Raw genomic sequence first — 27,971 nt, 5'->3', positions numbered from 1 at the left:
CAAATGAAAAATGTAGCTAAAAGCTTCACTAGCAAACTGAATTGGACACATTGGCCTTTGTTATTGAGAAAAAATGAGCATGGAGCAGGGTGTGAAGGACAATGAAGAGGATCTGGCCTTGTCTCCATGCACCGTGAGCACATAAGGGCTGCCCACTTGACTTCTCGGACTGTGCACATGACCCTGACCTCTCAACATAGCGAGCTGCAACATAAATCTGAGCGTCTCCTTAACAAGATGTCAGAGCAGAGCTAAATTATGACTAGGCCTCTACTCTCTGCCTCCCATGCTGCTCTCCTGGCGGGACAATAATAGAGCCTTCTGTTCATCTGACCTCTACAGAGCCTAGAGGGACAAGTTCTGCTGAATTCTAACTGTAGCCCCAGGGAACATCCAGCCTGGAAGAGAGCATTGCTTCACTCTCACTTCACCATAAACTTCCATCCGCTCTGACACTCTGAATGACGCCTCTAACTTATCCGGCACAATAATGAGAACGTCTGCCACTCACTCAACCCATCAAGTCACTGGAGAGGGTGCAGAACCCCATTCCTCTTATATTTCTTGTAAATATGCAGGAGACTTTAAATCCATGCAGGAACCGATTGAATGCATTTATGAATATGAGATAAAAGTGCAAAATTTGCAGTAGAGGAATGTTCCAGGCTCAGTACAAGTTAAGCTGTATCGACAGCATCTTTGACATGCTTTTAATTACCACCAATCTCGGCCCGCAGTTTGTAAATCATACATAATGCATGCAGGGTCAGAAATTAAAGGTGGCTCAGAGGAAAAAAATGCCCATGAAAAAAACAGAAAGAAAAAACAGGGACAAGAAATGCTCCGTAATGAGTTCCTCTGTTTTTCTCATTTGTAACATCTGACATAGCTCTTAAAATTTTATTCTAGGCCTAGTTATCCATAATATGACAGAAAATACGAGTTCATATTGATTTAGTTTTACTGGTGACACCCTAACATCCAATTATAAAACATATAAAAAGATGACAGAGTGATTTGATATGGTTAGAAATAAACACAACCTCATAAAGGTAAAAAAAAAATGCCTCTGAAAAAATCAAATCCAGGGGGCCAATATCGTCTGTTAATGGAAAATTGGATTTCTGACACTGAAAGTGTGTATAGTAATGCATTACAATGGAAGTCTACAGGGCAATGTCTTGCACTGGAATAAACCGTCTCATGATGCACATAAAGATACTAGAGAAGGGTTGTTTACACTGAGAAAAAAATCCAATAGGAATTAAATATCCAGAAGTTCGTCCACCTAGAAAAGTATTTCAAAAACCTCAAAAGGATGATTTATATATCATAGCTCATATAACACACTTTTCTATGAAAAAAACTGAAAGCTGCACATTTCTACTTTTAAACTCCTTGGTGGATAAAGAGAAAAAGGGAAATAAATGAAAAATATGATATAATATAAATTATATATTGTTTTGAGCCCTTTAAATGAAGGGAAAAAAATGAAAAGTTATTAAAAAGTAGTAAGTTTGTGTTAATGGTATCATATAAACCTGAAAGCCTCGATGATGTAGGAAGTGACAGCAGCTCCGCCCTCATGTGGGTTGGGCTGCCAAGTGAGAGTGACGCTATTTGAGGTCACATCTGTTACCACAGGCTTCTGTGGAGGACCAGGCAGCTGCAGGGACTGCGAGACCCGCGGGACAGAGGACGTTCCAGTCGCTAAACACAAGAAACAGAGTCAAATGTGACCGCCTGACTACTCCGTCAAGGGTGCATTCATGTCCAAGGACGTTTGACTGCACATTGAAATCATCAGTACAACGTGTTCCTTGAAGTGTCAGCCTTTTCAAAGTCTTATAAAGAGCTGTGTTACAGTGAAGAATGCTTGTATGCTACCTTTCACTGTCACGGTCGCACTCCAACTCGTCTCACCAGTGGAACTGGACGCGACACAGGTGTACGTTCCTGAGTCGGTCTCCTAGCAACAGAGAAGACAAAGTCATTTCTGAAAGACGACAACGATAATTGCGAGCATGCAATGTTTCTGAAGTAGTTCTACGCTCTCCAAATGATGCGGATCAAATGTATTGTTTCAGCCGATCAGTTTGCTTTCAGTTAGTTAGAGGTCAGGACCGTTAGAACTCCTCTGAGATCATTTTTGACATCCTCAATGCCTGTTTTATATTCTGCATACTGCAGTGTAATCTGTCAAATGTCTCAATTAAAATATACAGACCTGGTACCACAGATGGCATTCAGTTTATCGGAATGTTTTTGAAATCCGAAGCAAATAAAAGCTGTACGAGACACAGCTGCTTCTCTTACTTAAAAGAACTTTTGAATGACAAAGTCTTACATTTACATTTACATTTATTCATTTAGCTGACGCTTTTATACAAAGCGACTTACAATTGCTATATATGTCAGAGGTCGCACGCCTCTGGAGCAACTAGGGGTTAAGTGTCTTGCTCAGGGACACATTGGTGTCTCACAGTGGATTCGAACCCGGGTCTCTCACACCAAAGGCATGTGTCTTATCCATTGCGCCACCACCACCCCGTCTTTTGAACATTAATATCAGCATTGAACAAAACTATGAATTTCAGAACTAGCTCCCTTTCGGTATGAATTTGAATAGAACTGGCGACATGCTACAGGAATTTGAATTGGAACAACAGGAAAAGGAGTTTACTGAATTGCAATTAACACAGAGACAGAGGAATATCAATAGTTCAACACAAGAATGTTGAAGAACTAATTATGACTATTTATTATATACCCTGACAGGTGGAATATATTTTTCTCTTATTAGGCATTTTAATACCGTGAAACACATTCTTCACTTTCATTAGTTTTGAAACATAAAATCAAACAGTGCAACAAATTACAAAATAAATAGGCATCATTTTTGACTAAATTAGTGCATACTGGGAAATGATGTGTTGCTCCACTCTGGTCCATAAAAATGAAAGTTCATTTATTAAATAAAATGCACATAGAATTAAACACAACCATATTTAAATAATTGATAATTAATATAAATGTTTATGTAAATTATAAAATGTTTCTGGAAGTACTCCATATGCTATGTGTATGAAATTATTTTTTATAATATAATATAATATAATATAATATAATATAATATAATATAATATAATATAATATAATATAATATAATATAATTATTATGACCCTACTACCACTTCTCAATGGCACACAACCTTTCTTATACTGTTATATGTTATGATATATGATGTATGGTAGGCTACTTTAACATTCAAAAGAGCTCCACAAAGTTATATTTGCTAATTAAATATTTCAGTCCTATATTTGATTATTTGATAGGCTAATATATCTATTATGTCAAACACTATATCATGACATGACTGATTTGGCTGGTTGTTCAGATGTATGGAACCCAGAGCTTTAAGTCCTCAGCTATTTTTCCACTGAACCTACTTGATGAATGAATGCCAGAATCAATTAAAACAAATCTTACTCTTTACTCCGATCTTGGAAGGAAACTGCAGATTAGTGTCACTTCCACTTTATCAGCGTAATTTTGTGTGCGTAATTACATTTGAGCTAAATGTACGCAGAGCTTCTCAGAGCGATCAAATCTGTTGGTTATTGATTTATGAACATTACGCGGCTAAATGTGTTTTGCATGCGTTGATGGAAACCCTGCCTCGAGTATAAGAAACGCTCAAGTGGACACCATTATTTCAGGTGTGCTTGTGAACGTCTCACTCAGTTTGAAATGTTTTCTCAGAGCCTCTCTGTCCAGGGAGATTTTGCCTTTCACAGCCCTAATCAAAGCAAACAATTCACATCTTTGTCTGAAGCGTCTGTCAAATACCTTCACACCGCTGATGTGTAAAGTGCCGTTTTCCATTAGGCTTATGTGAATGTCATCGCTCAGAACGCTTTGCCCATCCTTCTCCCACCTGACGCTGGGGATTGGGCTGCCCATCACATGGCACTGGAGTAGGGCGCTGGAGCCTAAAGCGAGCGTCTGGTTGGCTGGACCCTGTCGGATAATTGGAGGGACGAGATCTGATGGGCCTGGAGGATAAACAGCAGAGTGTGTTTGTGAGGAGTGTGTTTGCATCTGTTCAGTTGTCTAATAGTGCCTCTGGCATCCAAAGATCAGCCTTACTTACTTGTACGGCTAGGGAAGCGCAACTGGCAGTCAGAGTTAATCACACTTTGAGAACACAATGGCAAAGAAGATGGAGATATTCTGGAATTGGGGTGATGGGTCAGGATGTTAGACTAGAAGACTACACTGTGTTTCTTACTTTGTAAATTTTTCTTGTTTTCTTGTAAAAATATCTAAACATTCTTGAATCAAGATACATTTACTTGAGATAAACAAAATTACTAAAGATATTAAGGGCCAGATTTACTAAAAAGGGCAAATCCCATAAAAGCGCCCATGGGAGTTGAAAGTTCTGCGGGTGATCTACTGACAATGTGCAAATTAAAGAACACAGACACAACTGGATCATTTCCATAATGACCAATGCAATCTATCAAGAGCAGCGCAAATCTGTGTAGGATCGCAAACAAGCAAAGCCGATGAAAATCAGGTGCGTGTGATCTACTAACAACACAGGCGAAATTGGGTTAAGACATGCTTTTTTGGGGCATTTAATAATGGCACAAATACCAGTAAATTGACTAGCACCAAACCTTAGTAAATCACGTTGCATGATTCATTTAAATACTCTCCTCCCATCATTTTTTTGTCTGAAAGATAAACTCCAACAAATGCATTTGTGATAAGGACACATACAAAAATAACTGTCCATGCCTTTTCATTGCAAACATTTCACAGCGTGTCTTTAGTAAATCCTGTCATTTTTTTTAACACCAAAAGAGGGTTTGCACTGATGCAAGCTGTTAGTAAATCTGGCCCTAAGTCTTGTTTTTTGAAAAAGTCATTACATTTAAGCATGTTTATGCTTAAAACAAGAAAAAAAATCAGTCAGGGGAGTCAAAAAGATATTGGCAGATATTTAAATTTTTTAGAAAATGTAATTTTTGCTTAAATGTATCTTGATGTAAGATTGTTTAGATATTTGAACTTGAAAACAAGACAAAAAAACGCAGTAAGAAAATTGTCAACTATAAAATATATATATTTTTAGGGGGGTGAATTACGAGATACTGCAAAAATGTAAAAAAATAAGTTAAGCACACTTATAAGCACAAAGTAATATACACATCAAAATTGAGAGCTGTGTACACTGTGCGTTCACGCTCAGGCGGTTTGTTAATACTAGGGGTTTTCTTCACAATTATCTCCGGAGACGCCATTTGCTGGGTGGGATGAACAGTAATCCCAGATACTCACCAGCTTCCACTTCCAGCAGAGCCTTGGCGAGGACACTTCCTGCCACGCTGATGGCCTGGCAGATATAGTGGCCTGAGTCTTCAGAGTGAACATCAGAGATGGACAGCTCTCCACTCATGGACACAGAATAACGGCCCGACTTGGACGGAGGTTGGCCGGGGAAAAGCAGCATCTACAACAGAGGACAGACTCTTGAGTTCACACCACACCGTGGGCAAAATACCCAGTGTTCAGAAGCATTGAAAGTCTGTTTTACAAGTTACACATGGCCATGGAAAACAGGATTGTCTTTGTTCTTTTGAAGTGAAAGAGTTTGAATTGATTGTAATTAATTGTTTATTCTCATTTCCTCTGATTTTACATTTAGATTATATTTCTGTCATCCAACGCTCACTTAAAAAGGTAATATTTGAAAGCACTAATCATTTAATAACTGTTAATGTACTGTTAAATGTAATCTTTACAGATGTCAAAATTAATATAATTTTTCATACTGTACATAATGCTGTGATGCCTAAAATCACTTATAGCATTTAAAATAATTAATTTTGGTTTATTTTTCAAATATTCAGACAAAAAAAAAAATAGAACTGGCCATAGCATGAAAATAATTTTAATTTTAATTATTTTAATATCCACCACTTATCATTCATCAGCCATAACATTAACATAATTAGGATTTTAATCATTTTAATATTCATTCATCCATCCCTATACTTTAAGACTCAATTCATTAACATCAGTTTATGCATCACGATCAAACAATGAACAATATTTAAAGCATTTATTAATCTAGGATAATGTTAATTTATAAATAAACAATTGTTAATTTTTCATTTATGTTCACTCATGTCATAATACATTTACATAATACAAATCATACCGTGCTGTTCAAAAGTTTGGGATTTTGGCAAAAACTTTTAATGTTTTTGAAAGAAGTCTCACATATATAGTAAAACAATAATATTGTGAAATATTATTAAAATGTAAAATATAACTGTTTTCTATTTGAATATATTTTTAAATGGAATATATTCCTGTCTGTGATGGTAAAGCTGAATTTTCAGCATCATTACTCCAGTCTTCAGAGTCTTATGTGGTCAATTTAAATGTGGTCAGTTTTTTTCAGGATTTGATGAATGGAAAGTTCAAAGAACAGCATTTATTTTGAAGTTTAAGTTCAAGTTCAAATTTTATTGTATGGCACATTTAAAAACAACCACAGTTGACCAAAATGCTTAACAATGTCAGGATACCCAATAAAAAAATTAATTAAATAAAAACACAGAGAACACAGAGCCTCTGAGAAGGCTCGGTCACCATTATTTTTTAACCTTCTGGATCTCGGAACATCGAGGAGAATCTAATAAGAAATCTTTTATAAATGTCTTACATATTATAAATGTCTTTACTGCCACTTTTGATCAGTTTAACGTATCCTTGCTGAATAAAAATATTAAATTTCTTTAAAGCGGCGCTATGCAGTTTTGGCAATTTCTCTATAGAGCTCCCCCTACAGCTTCAGAATAGATATTTGACAACACTGTTGTAAAAACTCATTGGCGACTCTCCCCCCTCCCATCTTCTCCCTCTGGAAACCGACGAATGCACGGAGTCATGTCCACTGAGGTATGTATGATACACAGAAGGCTAGCATATAAATGTATGTGTGCAGTGCCGTAAAGCAATTCGTTACATCGCGAGACCTGATATCACGCGATGCTTCCTGATGCCCGCCGGCCCAAAGTTGCAAGGGTGGTTTTTCCGCTCACAGGCGTTAGGGAGAAGCGAGACGGTCACCATTCAACCCGAAAAAAGTAATGTAACCATTCCATTGACTCCGAAGCTGTTCAGTTAAAGGACAAGTTCGGTATTTTACACTTAAAGCCCTGTTTACAGATCGTATCTGATGAAATAGAACGGTTAAGATTAAAATTTGGACACATGCTCCTGTCCCGAGAATTTTAGGTTTATTTCGCTTTTGTGGACCTATTTTGCCAAACGCGTCACACCCGTGATTCTTCCGTTGAGAGCTTGAATAATAGACACTCCAGCCCAGTTGGTGGCGATAATGCACCTTTGCCAATTGCAAGCAAACCACGGGCATTTCATTGAATACACAGAAGAAGCAGAAGAAGAAGCGGCGGAGTAATACCGTAAAGGTGCTGCGGTCTCACAGCACGTCCTATTAAGTCAATGGAGCTGGACAAAAACTACGATAAAACCTGTTGGAATGCATCTTTTTCAGCGATTTTTGAGTGCACATATCAGTGAACACCCCCTGACCACTCGGTGAGTTTCACGTCTTTGTAAACGAAAGTTTAATGTGTTTTTAGGACGGAATCTTCCAGTGCATATAGACAACCATTGTGGGGGTCGTGGGGGGAAGCGAAATAAACCTAAAATTCTCGGGACAGCAGCATGTGTCCAAATTTTAATCTTAACCGTTCTATTTCATCAGATACGATCTGTAAACAGGGCTTTAAGTGTAAAATACCGAACTTGTCCTTTAAGGTAAATTTAGCTAAAAAAAAACCTGCATAGTCCCCCTTTAAAAAAAATCGTGCTGTGAACATAATACAAACTAATGCACTAAAGTATACAAACAAATATTAGTACTTTATATATATCACATTAGCCTACATTAATAAACCAGGGTCATCGCTAGAGGGGCGAAAGTTGGTGAGGATTCTCCCAACACCACAATCCCCCTAAAAACGTGATTTCAACTGAGGGGAACCCCTACAGCAACAAACCGCACTGGGGCCCCGGATACCCTAGCTATGGCCCTGTGTGTTATTAAATTATGATGCTGACTAACATACATGTACAAATCTAAAAAATGAAAGGCATTAGATATGGTGCCGATTAAAGATCTCATCTCCATCACCACTGCACATCAGCTGATTTGAGTGCTTGGTCATGTGTCTTTCTGGCAGTTTAATGCGCTGACCGAAGCTGCTTGCTCCTTTGTGGGACTTCAGTAAGGTTAACTCGGGGTATATACATGATGGGGAATCCATCCACTTCTCTTAAGAGGCTTAAACTGGGCAAGTAATGGACCATGGTGAAAAGGCCACAGCATAATCTGGAACACAGCTGCAAATGGTTTACAAACGTGAACACGGGGGACGTGCTATAAAATCCATTGCACAGGCAACACCCCAAATCACTCAAAAATGATGTGAGCCATCAAGGCTGAGTGGTCTTTAGCTCTCCTCTGCACTGACGGAGGTCTATTTTTAGAGTGGAAACAAGCTCCTGACTACCATTACACTGAACGCTACGCTTATTGGAGCTACTCTGACACCTGATGTTCCTCTGTGTCAAATTTTCTCTTCCTACTCTTTCACGAGTCTCTTCTTTTTCCTCTTAGGAGGCCCAACTCTCACCGGTGGTTTCCCATAATGGCTCTGAAAAAACATGCTGCCTTGAAGGGCCCGGCTCCAGCAATCCAACGCTCTGAATCATCTCTTCAATGCAATCAGCAATACACAACTAATCAGCATCAACAAGGGTAAATATAATCATCGAGAGGCTCTAGACTTGTTTTCAAGCTCTGGCTAAGTTAATGAGTCACCGATAAACATGCTCTGAGATGCAAATACAACATCTTTATATGAAGAGATCTCCCTTTGATCTCCAATCAGGCTTTTTAAACCCACGCATGACAAACAGAGAAGTATTGGATTATTGACTGACAATGCTGAGCAATCTCATAAGCTGCGTCTAAAATCCTGTACAAAAGATTGTGTACTTGAACTATACAATATGTACTTGACTATATACTGCATGAATTTCAAAGGGTAATATATTCTATACTGTACATACACTATCGGCAGCATTTATTTAATCAAAAATACAGTAAAAACAGTAATATTGTAAATAATGAAAATAACTGTTTAATATAGTTTGAAATGTAATTTATTCCTGTGATGGCAAAGCTGAATTTTCAGCACGTGTTTGGTTGGTTAGATCCTGTAGGTAGGAAGCATAAGTTGCACACTCACCTGACTGCCTTCTTTCTTCCAGAAAACTGCTGGTAGGGGGTTTCCCTGGGTGCCACACTGAAAAGTAACAGTCCGTCCTTGAACAGCGACTTGATCCAGGGGACGTACATCAATCTGCGGAGGCACTGAGACCATAGAGAACAGAATGGGACTGGTTAGAGAATTAGCAAATGCTTAATGATTTTCCTGTATGTTTGTCATTTTTGCTACCTTTGTTTATACAGATACTGGAGGAAGGACAAAACATAATGGCAAATGGTGTTGACAAAATAACACAAGCTGCTAAGCACTACAAGTGCACACATGCACCACCCACTATGGCATGGACAGAGGAAAACTGTATTGCCCAGCAGACTAATACTGCCTTCACGTGCTGTCGGAATTATCATAATACAAGTTTCCCAGTTAAAAATTGGACACGAATGCCCTCTCAAGTCGTATTTACCACTTGGAAACTTGGGGATAATTTTGATACCCAAGTTCCCGAGTTGGGTGGACCATCAATTTTAAACATGGCGAGAAGGGGGGCGAGAACGATTGCTGCTGTGACTCGTTTTTTCCACAACAGCTAAATCACCTTGTTTTATTGTTAAAGTAGTGCATATTTATATATATGAATAATCATTTGAAGCATATTGTATGTTTTATACACAGTGAAAATAGCATGTATTTGACTGAAATTCCAGAATTGTCAGCTTGCTTATTTTAATCTAAATCTAATTAGCAATGAATGTTTATAAGGTTGTCAATGAATGGGATGCGAAATATAATTTTGGCTTTAATAAGACTGTCCCAATAAATAGGCAAGAATAAACATGGTGTCCTCCATGATTCCTGTTCTTCCAGAAAACAAAGCACTTGAATGCAACAAGCTCGTAATCACAATTTTAGAAGTGGGAAGTAGAAAATTTACGATCGTAGGTGAAGCCAGCATAAATCTACTAAATCAAAGAGATATTAATTATATTTTGTTTAAGTAACAAACATACACTAGGCCTATCATTTAAAAGTTTGGGGTGAGTACAATTTTTACAAATAAATTAATACTTTTATTCAGCAAGAATGCATTAAACTGATCAAAAGTTACAGTAAATATATTTATAATTGTACAAAAGATTTCTATTTCAAATAAATGCTGTTCTTTATATTACAGGAATAAATTATGTTTTTAAAATATATTTAAATAGAAATGAAAGTTTATTTTAAATTGCAACGATATTACTGTTAATATTACCGTTTTATTATTTATCAAATAAATGTAGCCTTGGTGAGCATTAAAAAAATAATATAAATGTAATTAAATATAAAAAAAAAAAATTTTATATCACTTTTGAACAATTTAATACATTCCTGCTGAATAAAAGTATTTAGAAAAAAAACCTCTACTTACTAAACCCCAAACATTTGAAGGGTGGTTTATATCAGAAACAAATAAATACAAATTAAATGAGACAATTCGTCCCCTTGGAATTATAAGGTTCTATCTGCATTCTGAGCAGTTTTGAGATATTGAGCTTTAAAGTTTTTGCATTCCATTCGACTGTGTAGAAAGAACCTTTTTATTTTCTAAATAAAAAGTTCCAAAATGTACACAACTTAAAAAAAAAAACATCACATAATGTAAAGAAGTGGTCACAGAATAAGAATATGTGAATAACAAAATTTTGACAAAAATGTCAGATAGAACCTTATAATTCCAAGGGGACGAATTGTTGATATTCAGTAAAGGTACAAAGCTATAAAATGAACATGGATAGCATAGAATTTCATAAGAAATATTATGAAATGGAAATTATTGAAGACTTTGGCATCTCAGCAAATGCCAAGTACAAGCAGTTTGTGGCATTGCTGAGAAACATTCTGAAAGTTCTAGAAGAGATAAGGCATTTTTCTCAGAAACATCTGTGAAGTAGAAGACAAGCAAACGTCTCAGGGGAGTCATTTATTTGCATACTCTGTGTTGTTTTAGCACTTGATTCACTAAAGGAACTATGCTAATGGTAACAACAGGTAACAACACCCTAAAATCAGTTTCCAATCCAAAAGGATACAGCAGAATCCCTAGATTTGGCTTAATTTACTGACACGGTAGTTTGCAGCTGTTTTGTGAGAAACACGTTTCAGTTCGTTTTTTTAATCTCACAGCTTTCTAGCAATTGTGATGTTGAAGACACATCATTAGTGATTTGTCTTTCCTGTGGGTGTCTCTGACAATTACGACTCCTACTTAAACTTGGTTTGATTGAATTGAACCCTCACCAAATACCATCTATGAATAACCCACTATATGAAAAAATGAAGTGCTTTTTCCAGTATTTTAAATCACTTATCAGTTAAGTGCTGTCTTCTGTGGCTCATCAGCTCTGTGATTTGCACATTAGTGTGAGAGCCGTTGGATTAAAACATATAGAGTCTCCACTCAGCTCAGATTAAAGCAAGTAATTAGTTGTGACCCCAAAGTAGATTCCGATGCTGGAGTCCGTGGCTCATGCTGGGACAGCGGCGGATGAACGGTCTTGAAAAACATCTGTTTTTAACTGCAATGTTTGAGGTGGCTACTGCTTGGTTTATCGCTCGGTAAGCCAAACAGAACCACCAGCGTTATCCAGCAGCCATTTCCCACACACTTTTTAGTACGGCGCTGGGCTCAGAGCTGTGTGTCTTTGTTTAGATAACCAGACCGCTACCCTGCTGTTCAGAAACTTCACAGTAGGTTTGTACACCAGATTTAAGTGAGAGAGCGTGAAAGGCAGACAGGGAGAAAAGCGTGAGATCTGACTCATCCGTGTTGTTTCTCCATTTTCACATTTTTTTCTGATGGAGCTACGAGCTCCTACACAAATAACAGCTTATGACGAGAAGCCGACAAAGATCACTAAAACCGGAGGAGAATAATAGTGTGTGGAAAAGTGGCTCTGGGCTAACGGAGCTACTGAATGCTTCTGCAGGAGACAATTCCCATGCGACAGCATTTTTTGTATGTATGAATGTCAGCTTTGGGGACTGAAATAATGAGTGAAAGAAATGCTTCTGTGTAGAATGCGATTCTGGAGCCTTAAAGGGACAGAATATATATTTTTTAAATGTCTCAGTGTTTATTTGTCCATTCAATGAAAGTCAATTGGCTCCAATGGGAATATTGTTTTGCACCCTATTGACTTTCATTGTTTGGACCAAAAATACTTCTCCACAGAAGAAAGAAATTCATTCAGGTTTGGAACCTCATAAATGACAGAATTTTCATCTTTGTGTGAATTGTCCCTTTAAAGGTGTAGTTCATCCAAAAATGAAAATTCTGTCATCAATTAATCACCCTCATGTCGTTCCAAACCCATAAGAATTTGTTCATCTTCAGAACACTTTTTTTTTTTTATATATATTATTTTCTGTCCCTACATTGAAAGTCTATTCACCAAAACCTTCATAAAAAAGATAGTAAAATAAATCCATTTGAATTGAACAGTTAATCTTCTGAAAAGACACGATCCCTTTATATGATGATTTTATTCACATATTTGTACATATCATATCATAGATATATTGGTAAATAGAATCTCAAGCATTCTGAACTAAAGTCTTATGGGTTTGGAATGACATGAGAGTGATTATCTGATTATTCCTTTAAAAGCCACAGAATTAAAAGCCACCATTTCCTGTTTTTAATACAGGGCACATTTGAGATGATCCAGTGAACGAGGATGCGTTTGACTCACGACTCATCCAGTAGGCATTTTGTTGTTGGGCTTGGTAAAAGCTCTCATGCACATGACCGCTCATCGTGTACACTTGTCTGATGAGTGTAAAAACAGCAGATGTGTGTGGTCAGTCGTAATCTTCAGCGCGTTAAGTCACTGATGCCGTGGCTTTGCTCCCTGGTATGTTGGGAAAATGTTAGGCTAGAAGGCAGCAAACATCTGCTGAGAGGATCAGAGAAGACAGCTTTCTCCTGACAGCCACAGGCCCTGTCAATCTCATACGAGCACAGGTGTGCTCATAATACCACACAGGAAATGAACGTTGACAGACTGAATACATAACTATTGGGGCTTTCTCGCACAGGGTAGTTCTAGGAACTTAGTTCTAGGGACTAGCCACTAGGGTGGTTCCCTAAGAAATAAATGTTCCCGTAGGGCAATTTTTCTGGTTTCTTCATGAGTTTTTTATTTGTTTAACAGTCCTGTCTAATACGTTATTAGATAGAACTGTTATGCAAAGAAAGTAGACAATATATGAAAAAGTATTAGCGTTTGCCATGTGGTCGATGCCTAATCATGTTTGGTCCCTTCAAAAGCCGCTTTTCCACCGTCGGGCCGAACGATTCTCGTAAGGTTACGGTTTTATTTTGCACAGTGGGGCTGATAATGGCCTCTCTTTTGGAATGTAATACTCACATCAGTATCAATATATCGATACTTCAGTATCGATACGCCCATCCCTATCTTAGAACTAAAATCGTTTCCAGTTCCTGCGGTGCGAACACACCAAAAAGCGGCTACTTCCGCCATTAGTTGTAGAAACTATGAAAAGTTTCCTCTGGTGCGAAAGCCCCTTATGTTACTTAACTAAGTTCCTGAAAAGAAAATGTTACTGTGTATTAACATATGGGACTGATGATCAGGTCCAAACTTAACATTCGCCAAGTGAGTAAAAACATTTTTGGAGAGTAAATGAAACGAGTTACTCAAAGTGGCTGGAGACTTTTGCATAATACTGCTGCATAAAGCATTTGTAAATCTGTATGAATTATAGCCACTTAAGTGGAATATTTTTTACGTTAATCCACAAAAAGAAAACGTGAAGAGTGAAATCCTGATATTTGTGACAGGAGCAGTTCTACTGAGAGAAGGATACTGGCTCATGTCATAAGTGAGCACTAAAACAGTGACACAAAATCAACACAATGGGATTTTGTTCCTCATATTTTAGCTTTTGGTGGATTAATGTAAGGAATATTTGTCACAAATATGCTAGAAAAAAACCTGCAAATTTTGCTCATTTTACTCACCATTAACAGGAATGTCAAAAGAAATTTTGGATCTAAATATATAATTATTTTGTGTAACTGCTAGTAAAATTGATTATTTTAATAGTTTTATTTAAATTTTTTATTGATCTAGACAGTGAGAGAGAGGAAAGGATGAGGAAGAATGTGTGGGAACAGGATCAGTAAAAGTCACAAATCAGATTAACCCCAAAAGCATGGGAGCCACAAATGAATGTGGTAAAGCATGTGGACTAATTAATACACCATGTTAAAAAAATAAATAAAAATTGTACCTCTATTTTACACCATTTTTCAATAATCTGATATCATGGCACATCACCTAAATTCAGTCTCAAAATCGTTGCAGCTCAACTAGTAGAGAATGATGCAAGTTCGATTTCCAGGTAATACTAGCTACTGATACAATGTTCTGCTTAAATGATTATAGGTTGTTTTGAATAAAAGTGTCTGCCAAATACATGAAAATAAATGTGAAATTTGCTTAAAGCAATCACTTCAGTTATAAAATTTAGTAGTCTCTCTCTTTTTTAAAACGTTTGAATGTTCATGTTTCAATTATATAAATGTTAAGCGGCTGCTTATTTTTTTGAGCTATAAAATCCCCATTAATCTAATGGCAGAATCATAGTAATGACTTAAAATGTCTTTTTGAAGCATTCACACACACTATGCAAAGCAGCGGACATAAAACAGCCTGCATTTGACACCTTGTGAGATGTGGCAGCATGCAGTGAAGAGGAAGGAAAGGTTGGTAAGGATGAAATGATGAAGGGCAACAAAACATCAAGGCAAATGAGACAGAAAATTCACAAATGAAACATCAAGAAAATGGCCCTGAGTCAGAAAATGGAGAGAGAGAGAGAGAGAGAGAGAGAGAGGGAGGCAGTAAAAGGAGGCAGTAGGCAGGAGATGGAGGCTTGGTCTCATCTTAATTGAGACTGGCAAAATAACTGGAGGATGAATTGAATCAGGTCTGCTACAGCTGCTTCCCCCGGCTTGTGCCAGTTAGATTCCCATCCAGTTCTTTCTTGCTCAGTCTTTCTCTCTCTCATCTCTACACACACGCAAAACACACATTTTTCCACGTTCTATTAACACTGCCTCTGCACTCCGGCAGTTTGCTAAAGCACACCATCTCTCTATAACAGCTGTCAGATACAGTAATCCACATGCTTTAACATAAGCTCCACATAGTTGCTCTGTTCCAAAACATAGTGATCCACCTAAGTAGAAAATTCTGCCTTAATTTACTCACCCTGATGCTGTTCCAAACCTGTATGAGTTTCTATCCTCAGCAGAACACAGAAGAAGATATACATTTTGAAGAATGTTTCAACTGTTTTTGTCCATACAATGAAACTCAAAGTTCAAAACAACATTTGGTCTCTATTAGGGTTGGGTATCATTTGAATTTTAGTGATTCCAATCCTGCTTATCGATTCCGATTCTTATCGATTCCAATTAGGTAAAAAAAAAAAAGTTAAATATTTAGATATCAAACATATTTATTCGGTCTTTTGCAAAACTTTTTGTTGCAGCTGACAACCATGAACAAAAATCAGCAGCCTAAAGAATGCTTACACAAGGAACTGTGTGACTGTTTATGAGGATATTTTGACATAACTTTGTGTGTATTTGTCCATTCAAGCGCAAGAAGATGCGAATGTGAAACTCAATTTAGTATTCGCGCACAATATGAGATTTGTTTTTTTGTGTGCGCAGCACAGAAAACAGAGCAAGAGTGCTGAATTGAGTGCTCTTTCACGTCTTCTTGCACTTGAATGGTTTAAAATCACATTAAAAAGTAGCAAATGTCTGTCCATTCTAAGTATTTTTATACGCATTTCAGTATTGTGTTGTTAGCTTAGCAGCATACTAACGTCAATTGTGAATGGAGTCTCTCACTACTTGTGTTGTGCTTTGTATTGCTGCCTATGAAGAGGTTTCTAAATCAGTCACTTCCATGACAGTTAGGATTCCACCTTAAGCTTAAAGTATACTTTGGTTTTTATGTGTATGCTAAGGTATGTGTACAGTGCTGTGTACAGAGTTTTGTACATCAGCATAGTTTGTGCAATACTATACACATAGCCCGAAGTCTCTAACTGTACTCTGTATGAGCAGCTCACACATGCGGAGGAGGTGAACCCTGTGCCCTAATATGCCAAATCCCATTCTATATATAACATACTATATTCTGCTCCCAAAAGGTGTAAACTCTGAATGCAAATTCCCATTGTTAGCAAATGTTTCCAAGTGAAAGAAGTTTCTGTATATATAAAGAAATGCAACAAGAGAGGCTCAGGGCGATTTGTAACTCAAATTAGCCCGTGATGCGGAGTGTATGCAAGACACTCCGCATCATGTATTTTATAATGTCAGGTTCACATCTTATCTCTTTATTCCAGAGCATTTGATGTTTTGCATTTATTATCTTTGAACTGATTATGAAATTGGCATGATACATTTACCCGACATAATACATTTGATTTTATTCCGACTGGCTCTGAAATTGTTTTCCCAAGTAGATTAAACGGATTCGTATGTTACCGCAAGTTTTGCGTCAGATTAGTGATATTTTTTAGGCACTAAATAATTCAAGTGTACGTGGTTCGCAAAGACAAGAAGTGAATTTTTGTTTAGAACAGCAAAAATACAAATCTAAATTTGAGTGTCTTACCTCTGTTTTAATTTAATGTTACTTTAGATAAGTGTACGTGGGAAACAATGGCATGGCCAATCCAAAGCTATTATAAGAGGAGTAATGTTGGTCAACTTATATCTGTAATAGTGGCCATACCTCTGCCTGAAGTAAATGTTTAATTTCAAGTGTATGCAATCACGGGGGCTATACCAAAGTATCTTTGATTGTGTAAGCATGAATGCGACCAATCTCAGGTATATAAGTAATTACCTCTGTTTGGTGACCAAAACTAACGAGCTTGTGATTGTGAGACCCACTTTAAGCAGAAGGCGTGAGGACCTCAGAGCGACATAGCTTCCTAATATGAACGGGTAAAATATAAGTAAAGAGTTAAAAAAAATAATCAAACATTCGCTCACATTTAATGATGCTCGGATATCATTAAAACCTTTTTCATTCATGGAGTCAGATGAAATAACGAGGTAATACATATGAGAAAAAGTATTTAATTTAATCTTGTTGTGTTGCGTGAAAGGAAAGACTGTAACACGCAGAGACCTTCACCCGCTTTAGCGATTTAGATGGGCTTACAATGATCGATGTAGTACGTCCAAATTTCATTCATATTGAAAACATTAGAAGAATAGAATAGAATAGAATCGGGCATTTATATAGCGCTTTCATATGTACTACTGTACACCCAAAGCGCTTTACAATCATATCAGGGGATCTCTCCTCAACCACCACCATTCATACTATATAGAATGTACTTTTTTATTGGTCATGAATTAAAGGAGAACTTGGTAACTTTTTTAACTTAATAAAACTGTCTAGAAATCATTTGGATGGTTAAACAACCTGTTCTGGTGATATTGATGACTTTCCCAGCTCCCCCCAGCATTCCCAGGCGGAAAACCAACCTTGAAACTTGGGGACTACCGTCCCGGCAAGATAGAAATTGGAAGTCTCGTGAGAAGCGAGAACTAGAACGAGAACGAGCGCGAAACACGAATTGCTTTATGGCAATTCGACATAAACACACACGCATGTATGATGTATCACCAGATTACCCACCTCGGTAGACATAGCGCCACGCGATACAGTTGGTTCACTAGGTAGAATAGAGCTAACATTTAAGCAGAAACAGAGGAGCTGATAAACTCTTCCATGTGACTTCACACAGATCAGACTGATCGTGCCTGACAGGTTCAAATGGCTGCGGTGAGGTCTGTTTAATGGAGATGAGCAACACCATATGCATGAAGCTAGGAAAATCAGCTCACTTCTTTGAGATTCATATTTCATGTGCTCTGTGATGTGTCGACACACATGTAAAAGGCTGAGAATGCATGCATGCACGTCTTACCATGGACCTGCAGCACGGCGGAGGCTTCGGTTTTGCCCACGCTGTTTTCAGTGACACACGTGTACGTGCCCTCGTCTTCCGCTCTGACCCTCATCAGATGAAGGCTGTTGTCACCACGGATCTCAAATCTATTCAGCCGAGAGGGTGAAAAGAGACAATGGTTGTCCGTGAGGAGAGTAGATTGAACAGTCATCACACCTTTCTCCTACACCATGTCTACATCCTTACACTCTCTGAAAGGACATTTCTGTGTAATTCCGCCGTATATACCATATATCTCATAGTATGAGATGATGAGATAACCCTTATCACCCCCATCTGCTGCCGACAAATTATTACCACAAAAATTTGAAACTTAAAGGGTTGGTTAATACAAGGATATTTTTTTAATATAACTCCAATTGTGTTTGACTGAAAGAAGAAAGTCATATACACCTAGGAGGGCTTGAGGGAGAGTCAATTATGGGATCCTTTTCATTTTTGGGTGAACTAACCCTTTAATGTTGATTCATTTCCAGTTAAATATATGTAAATATAATTATCATATTGCATATTACAAATAACATTATTTATCAAGTTATCGCATATCTCATTTTTCTTCAATGTCGTGCAGCCCCACTTTATATGTGAATAAAAGCCTAAATTAAATCTGTTCATCATATAAACATCAATCAGCGCACATACATACAGTAGAGCTCATCAAATATGGTAAATGGAAGCTCAACCATACTGTCTGACAATGTCTTTATGACCTTATGAGCTTCATTAAGTTTTAGTGGAATGGACTTTCAATGGAGTGACAGAAATCTCTCAGGTTTTATTAAAAATATGTTCATTTGTAAGGGTTTGGAACGACACGTGGGTAAGTAAATGACAGAATTGTCATTTTTGGATGAACTATCCCTTACATTTTTTGTTGTATGTTGTTGTATAATGCAATAAAACATTTCTTTTCGGATGTTGTATGTATATAAGGTTCCATCCAATTTTAATATTTATTGAGTTTTCTCCTTCTCTAACTGAACTATAACGGAAAAAAAGCATCACAAATGTTTTTAAGCAGAGTCTTGCCTCCCCCGTGGTAGTTCTCCCTCGTCTCTGTTCCAGCGGACAGTCGGAGCCGGGTCTCCATGAACCTCGCACAAGAAGTCAACAGTCTCCTCAGCCAAAACAATCTGATTCACAGGTCTGCGGATGAACACTGGCCTCTCTGCTCCCACAATCACACAGACAAATCACACTGTGCTTATTTTCACCCTTTTTTCAAACAAACAACAACAAAAAAACTAGCCAGGAAATTGAACTTACCAAAAACAACGAGCTCGGCTGGATCACTGTCTCTCTCGCCCACCATATTGGTGCCCACACACACATACATGCCTGCGTCACTTTTCCGAGTGTGAGAAATCATCAGCTTACCACCACGCATCTGAAGAAAAAATTAATAAAAATAATAACATCTACATCGCCATATCATCATTTAACTTTGACAAATATGTACACATACATAACATAAAGACTTATTTCAGAAGCCTAATAAAAGCCTGGTTTTATTTTAAATGGTCACATGACCAAACAGTTTCTTTCAGTAACCAGCAATGTTATTTTAGTATTATTTATATACTATTATATATGTTGAATTATCCTTTTCTTTTTATATTTTCATTTTAAATTTAGTTTAAGATTTAGCCTTTGACATTTGTAAAAAAAAATATATATATATTTACCTTTCATTTATTTTAGTTTTAGTAATTTTAGTACTAATTTAACGTATTTATTTCAATTAGTTGCCAAAGCAACACTTCAATTTTTTTTTCATTTCTAAGTTTTTAATCTTAAATTTATATTTTATTTTAGCTTTTTTTACATTAACAAAAAATTTTTTTTAGTTTTAGTTAACAACACAGCTAACCAGCACAACATAAACATAAAAAATAGCTAAAGTGCACCTTTCTTTTACACACTCTCTCAAACTCACGAGTGATGTCATTTGTTGGTGGAGAACAGGACGTGACTAAGTACACTGATTTATGTTCCAGTCAATGCTGGTTGCAGAGTAGAGTGATGTCACTGCTACACTACAACCTAATCATCACTCCTGTGCCAACATTGCACTTTCTGCTATTAACTCACAGAGATCCTGCCGTCCTTGTCATTGACACGAACATTGTTCCTCTTCCAGGAAACAGTGGGCTCGGGGTGACCCCTGGGAGGGACGCACTCCAGTACAGCAGGCTCTCCGGCTGCCACCACCACGTCATTGGGAGGCTGGCGGAAATCATCCCTGAGAACTAGGGGAGATTGAGACAAGTGTTAGCTCTATGTAGAGTTGTTTTTTTATTTTGTTTGTGCTCCCCTGTGTGAGGTGTTTTTTCATGGATATTCATTGAGGAACTTGGGAACTATGAGTCAGAGATGAATGAGTCGTCTTTTTCTCAGCTCCTGTCCTCAAATCTCCTGTGCTCCTTCCTGCATGTAATGCCTTGGCTTTCTCATCTTATCAATTATAAAGTGTTTTCATGACAACACATTCACATTAAAATACAGCTGAATAATTGACCAAAAAAAAAAAAAAAAAGAGACATTACATGACTGGGGGTCTGTTCCAAAACCTAGTGAGCTGCCTAATATTTACACTACCGTTTAAACATTTGGGTTCAGTAATTATAAAAAAAAGTAAAAAATTGATCAAAGGTGAACTTAAAGACATTTATAATGTTAAAAAAGATTTCCATTTCGAATGAATGATGTCCTTTTGAACTTTCTCCTCCTCAAAGAATCCTGAAAAATGGTTCACGGTTTCCAAAAAATAAAATAAAGCAGCCAGCTGTTTTTAACACTGATAATAGTAATAAATGTTTCTTGAGCAGCAAATCAGCATATTAGAAATGGAACTGGAATAATGGCTGCTGAAAATGGAATTGTAATTACATTTCACAATATTAATGTTTTTACTCATTGTAAAAACACTGATAATCTTACCGACCCCAAACATTTGAACGTGCATAACCGTATAAGTGACCAATATGGAGAGCTCTAAATAGGCAGCAACTCTGTGTGCCACACAAATAGTGCTCTGCATGAGAGATTCAGCACAGAATTTATGTCAATAGAGTATGGCATTAGCCTGTTGCTAATCTAACAACACAATTCACAAAATAAGCATACAATACATAGAACCCACATTTACTGTATTTGGCAAAATTATGCTTTTTTCTTTAGTAAAGAACTACAGCTACACTAAAACCAACATTTAACTCGCGTTTACTCAGAACTGTTTACAACAGAGTTTGGCATTAGCATGTTTGCTAACCAAACAATCAGTTTGTCAGACTGCCTTGCTGCAAATGTTATGTAGCAGCTGGACCTATCAGAAACACAATTATTAATTATATTTAATGAATTATCCAACAGACAGACCCCTCGCCCAACAACAAAACTAGGTGCCAAGATGTCTGTGACAACTCCCAAAGGCAGAACAGGCCCCTGGTTACCATGGCAACAAAGACAAACCAGCACAGATAAGACAGTTTACCAACCAAAGGAATGAAGAGAGAGTCCGCTCTCAATGGAATTCCCTATTAAAACAGACACATGAGGCTCATAAAAATGGACTATCCATTAATTCATAGACAAACCTCTCTATGAATGAACAAGCATATTCCCAGTATATTGTGTGTATTATCACTGTCTTTAGTATTGTATACGGTTTTATGCATGCCTTATGATATAACTATTAGATAATGTAACCCTATTGATATCATGCTTCATATAAAAAATCCTCGTTTAGTTTTCTTACCCATTGGTGTATATCACCTCCTCATAATGTGCATTGTATGCTTGATATTTGAACTCTTTCCCCGCCATTGACGAGTTTTCACGTGTTTTATGAGAAAACACTTCCCTGCCACTGATGCGTTTTTACGGCTTTCCGTGTTATCATTGTTATGGTAGAGGGTGTTATTACACATCTCCTAAACGAGTACAGCATCTCCTGATCAAAACACAGGCAAAAAAGAAGCAGAAACGTGCGATCACATATGTAGGCACTAGGCAGATGCATATGAAAAATAATCCGATCATCAACAATAAACAGCATTTAAATCAGAACGGCCTAATGTTATCGAATGAAATGTCGACCCAGGAAGTGGTCAGGACTGTGCAAGCTTGTGGGGTTTTGATGGACTCGATCTACGAGTCGATCTCGATCTGGACTCTCCATCTATGTTTTGATCATCATGCTGAATCTGATCCAGATGTAGTCTTTGACAAAAACAAGATTTTCTCAGCTTTTTGCTCAAAATGTTGCTTTTTTTAAAATGAAACTTACCCACATTCAAGTGTTGATTAAAAAAAGAATGCATGAAGCTAAATAAAACAGATTTTTTTTAAAGCAGAGGGTCTGTTCTTTCTTTTGATATATTGCATGTTCAGATATTCATACAACAAAATATTCTGGGGGCCATTTGAAAATGACCAAAAATGCTGCCGGTGGCTGGCAACTAAAAAAAATTAAAATAAAAAAAGGCAGGGAAAGAGTTAATAGGGGCTGAACATTTCTGGTAAATTTCCAGAAACTTTCTAAAAGTTTCTGAAAATTTCCAAATAATCCTGAAAAGTTTCCACAAATTCTGGAAACTTTGCAACCCTATATTAATCAGAGTATAAAAGGGACACAAAACTGCCAGCCCACTCGGATCATGCACATACATAACAAAGAAACTTTTTCTGCTTGAAATTACACCCTCTTCAATGGTCAAGCCAAACTCAGGAGGTGTAACCTTGCAGAATTTAAAAGGGCCTCTATCCCAGTGACCCCCTCTTTTCTCATTGCTGTTCGTGTGGAAAAGACTGGAGACATCAAGCAATGTTGCAACTTTCTGTCGGGGAGAGAGAACTCAACAATTCCTCCCTCAACCCAGATGAACCAGACTGAAACTTCACCTATACCATCAAACTTTTAACTATCAAGACTTTCTTCTGAGACTGCATACCTGGACACTCGTTCAACTCCTGAGTAGTACTGTACCCAGTAAGAAAAAGTTATTTTTCTGTGTCCAAGAAAAAAAGCTTCCTGAAATTTGTAAGATGATTAATACTGAGTGTTTGCTGGATGAACAGGTTAATTGAATGTAATATTAATTCTGCAGTTAATTCAATTAACTGATCAAAATATTTATAATTAATACATTTTTTAAATAATTAAATACTCATATGCCCCTTTTGAGCTAATTTACAATCTCCTAATAAGCATAAAACTATGTAGCACAATCAAATAATTTGTAAAAGTGTTCCTTTTCTAAATAGTCTAAACTATTATTTATTGAATGAATTATATTTCTTGCACTTTGTCTGCCATCTTGGATTTGTTTCTCCACTAACTTTGCCCCACAGCATTCTGGGTTGTCTTTCTGTAAAAACTAGTGTGATGTTGCCTTAGAATTCAGCTAACACAAGATATCTTATGGTGCATTCAAATCAAGCTGAAAGATCGTATTTACAAGTTCAATGCACAAAGACACTATGGATTTTCTTTTTTTTTTCTTGAGTTTCCGAGTTGGGAGCATGTCAGTGAGAATCTATTGCAGTGGAAGCAATAGATGCAGCATCTGTAGATGATGGTAAATTTGTAAAAAAAAATTCTTTAAAAAATAAAACTATCTAAGTTGTATATACAAAATATGATAGTATAATTCAATTACTATATAATATATTCAGTGTACAGCACCTTAAATTTACTGAAAACAGAGCAAAAACACACCTGATATGCATTCTTGCTGTATTTTTTGAACAAAAGGTAACCTATAGGGTTGTGATGAGCTCACGAGCTTAGCTCACGAGAAGAGACGATACACAATATAGGGTTCACAAGAATACGATGAGTACATTACATTATTTGTTATATATTTTAACACTATTTTTAAGAAACCTTCAATGACTAACTTTATGACTGGAAAAATAGTTTTTTATTTGACTAAAAGACACAAAATGCAAAACAATGCAGGTGCATTTTGAAATGTATAAACTAACCTAGCACTGTCACAAATGATTATTTTGGTAATTGAGTAATCGGTCAATTATTTTGACGATTAATCGGGTAATCTGACATTTTTTGTGGTCATAAAACTAGACCTACATAAAAAATAACCTTTAAAATTACTTAAAATACATATCTAACAACAATGAGGCAATAATAATTGATTCAAATAAAGTAAAGCAAGTAGTCATATGGTTTTATGAACAACACTGTTAAAATACATAATGTAATCATATTTAACTTATGCACATTATATATGTTATAACAAATGCCTGCAGAGGGTGCCAACAGCCTAGTGATTATTGTTGTTAAACTTTACAGCATGATCAAATCCGTGCTTAATATTGGCTAAACAACATTTAATTCAAATGTCCATTTATCTTTAATATTTGGTCACTTCTTTAGGATAGAGCTTGAATGCTTGAACAAGAATATGTGGACATCAAAACATGCAAACTCAGAGCTATAGGGTTTAAACTTTTATTTTTGAAATTGCGATGAACAATTCACATATTTAGAAAAAGCCTAATATTGATGTATTTGAAAGCTGATTCTTGTTTCATATCAAAAGCAACTTGCTCTGTTTAGTCTGTCGGCGCGTTGTCAGTGTCCTCTTTTCTCTGCGTGAGAAAATGGACGTGTGACGTGAGAACAGCCCTGCATGTGTGATAGTTGTAGCCCTGCAAACACTGTAAAAGGTTTTGCCAGAAACTCAACTCTGTCATCTTGTCTAAAAATATCGCGAGATCTCATGGCACGACCAAGAGAACTCGCCGTCGGACGTCAGAATAACGACTTCCCGACTTGTAAATATGAACTTCCCAGGAAGATTTAAATGCACCATTAGTAGGTAACTCACAAGGTTTTGGACACAAGTCCTGCAAAACAAAAATCCAACAGGAAAGCCAATTCTTTAACTCTGCAGACAGCCAAATTCAACAATGGTTGGTTATGTCCTGACTCTCTGTGGTCATTAAAAATCCCAGGATGTCCTTCGAAAAAGAGTAGGGGTGTAACCCCGGCATCCTGACCAAAATTTGCCCCTTGGCCTCTGTCGATCATGGCCTCCTAATCATCCTCATATACTGATTGGCTTCATCACTGTCTCCTCTCCACCAGTAAGCTGGTGTGTGGTGAGCGTTCTGGCGCAATATGGCTGCCGTCGCATCATCCAAGTGGATGCTGCACATTGGTGGTGGTTGAGGAGATTCCCCCCTTCTATGTAAAGCTCTTTGAGGTCTCAGAAAAAGCACTATATAAATGTAACAAATTATTATGTTGACCTTACTAAGCATCAGTGTTAAGAGCAAACATTGTGAACTCTGCCCCCTTCTTTTTCCTATGCCTACTTATCACACTGAGAGCAAACGGCAGAATGATGCATTCCCCACTGCCTGGCTTGGCAGGAAAAGTTACCCATAAATCCCCAATGGTGATTGACAGATTAAAAATGCGACCCCTGCCCTATGGCAGCTGCCTCAGGGGGCTCTTTGAGTTTCCTACATCAAAGGGTGAGCTCCTACGGGGCTGTAGACTCACAACAGCGGCTGGTACAGAGCCTCACACACACATAAATGCCACTCATATTCTCATCTCAGTAAATTATAAATGCATTTCGGTAATAAAAATGTACACCAATGTTCACAGATTAATTACGAGTGTGGCAGCATTATCTTCCTATCTTATCTCTTAAACAACACTTTGTGGATGAATTTTTTCGATTAACACCTCAATTATAATGTGTAATTTCAGCGGCCACTGGCTGCAAGAGGAAACCGAAGAATGTAAAGCATGAAAATGATTCTAAATAAATACATTCAGCCATCGATTCATAACTATGATATGACCTCTGCAGCAGTTCTGCTATAATACAGAGTCCTGGCTACACCGTCCTTTGGCAGACTTTTATAAATGCAATGACTTGTGATAATTACTTATAAATATTCATTGAAATGTCATGTTATCGGTGAGATCCAGAGAAGCGAGTGCTCCATTTTCTTTGTTAGTTAAACTCATGCTCATCTCCCACCTATGAATATTCATATCTTTCAGGCTGGGACAAATGGTGCGGGTCTGTCTATGGGCAGTAAGTGACTCATGTTAGGATTTGAAGTGGTCGTCTGGGCACCCAACCTGGCCATAAACAACTTTACCACTTCATGATCCAACCCAATCTGCCATATTCTTGTTTACTCAAACCATCTTCACATTTTAGATTCTTTAGATGCCATGGTATTTCCTGCGTCCTATTCACTAACCACTCGCAATCCAGTTTAATCAGGTGGAAATGTGTTGAAATGTGCAAATGTGTATCCTTTCTATGTAAATGAACCTTATTGTGCAGCTTTACTCATAAAAGCTTATAGAGTGCAGCAGTTGGGTTCTGGAAGTAAAATTTCAATTAATTTTCTCCATAGGGAAACAGATTTTTAACAATAACTCGTAAACCTTTAAAGACAGACCTGTTGTGAGCACTGAGGTTGTTAATTTCTGGTAAATGCTTTTGTTAAAAAAAACTATGAGTGGCACCAATAGGTTAATGCTCTTTCATGTTTGAAAATAATCTACCCCATGAAACCTAACAAAAGCAAACATGGACTAAAAATGCATTTACTGAAACAACCATGCCCTTCTACAAGTCTTTGAGCTCTTTTATCGTGATTTGTGTTGTGTTTCAAGGGACTCATACCAGTGTGCTCCACATCACAAATGTAATGCTATACCAGGTAAGCTACTGAACAAGTTTACTACGCCATACTGTCACAGTGTCTGGTTTGTGTTTCCCTGGGTGTCCACTAGAGGTCTCTTCCCCATACTGTCACCATTACTCCTGGAACTGCATTTCCCACAATCCCTGTCTGGACTCATCACTGTTCATTCATTGCACTCAGCTGTTCCCTATCACATTGTTAGTTTCTGTGTATATATACCCTGTCTGGTTAGTGTTTGTCACGGAGTCGTTGTTTAATGTCACTGCACTTCTGAAGTCTGTTTCTCGCCTGTTATTGTTTTGTTTCTCGTGTTTGGATTGATTATATGGATTTTGACCCCTGCCTGGATGACTATGATTTGGATTACACTTTATTAAATACTGCTTTTGGATCTACTTATCCTGTGTGTGTTCCGTGACACATACTAATATTTTGAGGTCATAACGTATTGTGGAAGAAACCACGCAAGTCTTTATTAACCAATAATCTGCCCCTGTAATCATAATTTGTGTGAAGAGGAATAAAAATAGTTGGTATTTTACTGCCACTGGGATCGATTTCAGCTGAAAACCGCAATGAATTGTATGTAAATGTACATTTTTGAAGGAAGTCATGTTTTTCCAAGGATAATTTCATTATAATTTATAAATGGCCATTTTAAAACAAAATACACTAATAAAAATTAATACTATGTGCCAAGAACCAAAAGCCAATTCCATAACATAGGCTACTTGACATTTAAAAATGCTATTACCAAACAAATAATTTCATCCCCTAAAGCTATGTTTTTAAACTATCTTACTATAAAATGATTCAGTTTTCCTTTCCCCCCGTTGGCCGTAAGACCT

The 27,971-nt window shown here is 37.2% G+C and overlaps 1 protein-coding gene across 1 annotated transcript in view; it reads right to left on the bottom strand.

Annotated features, from left to right (window-relative positions):
- The window catches only part of LOC309505479 (roundabout homolog 2), a 52,950-nt gene that overhangs the window by 11,495 nt on the left and 13,484 nt on the right, over nt 1-27,971 (bottom strand). Inside the window, exons 3-11 of the mRNA XM_082178852.1 lie at nt 20,509-20,666; nt 19,684-19,804; nt 19,447-19,585; nt 18,376-18,503; nt 9,361-9,485; nt 5,351-5,522; nt 3,851-4,056; nt 1,888-1,969; nt 1,542-1,710 (exon numbers count right to left, since the gene is read on the bottom strand). Coding sequence (XP_082034978.1) covers nt 1,542-1,710; nt 1,888-1,969; nt 3,851-4,056; nt 5,351-5,522; nt 9,361-9,485; nt 18,376-18,503; nt 19,447-19,585; nt 19,684-19,804; nt 20,509-20,666 — 1,300 coding nt within the window. The remainder of the gene's footprint in view (nt 1-1,541; nt 1,711-1,887; nt 1,970-3,850; nt 4,057-5,350; nt 5,523-9,360; nt 9,486-18,375; nt 18,504-19,446; nt 19,586-19,683; nt 19,805-20,508; nt 20,667-27,971) is intronic.

The sequence above is a fragment of the Leuciscus leuciscus genome, assembly GCF_965113295.1.
Source record: "Leuciscus leuciscus genome assembly, chromosome: 9".
Taxonomy (NCBI): domain Eukaryota; kingdom Metazoa; phylum Chordata; class Actinopteri; order Cypriniformes; family Leuciscidae; genus Leuciscus; species Leuciscus leuciscus.
Note: the sequence above shows the minus strand (reverse complement) of the source record. Positions and strands in the feature narration are given on the sequence as shown.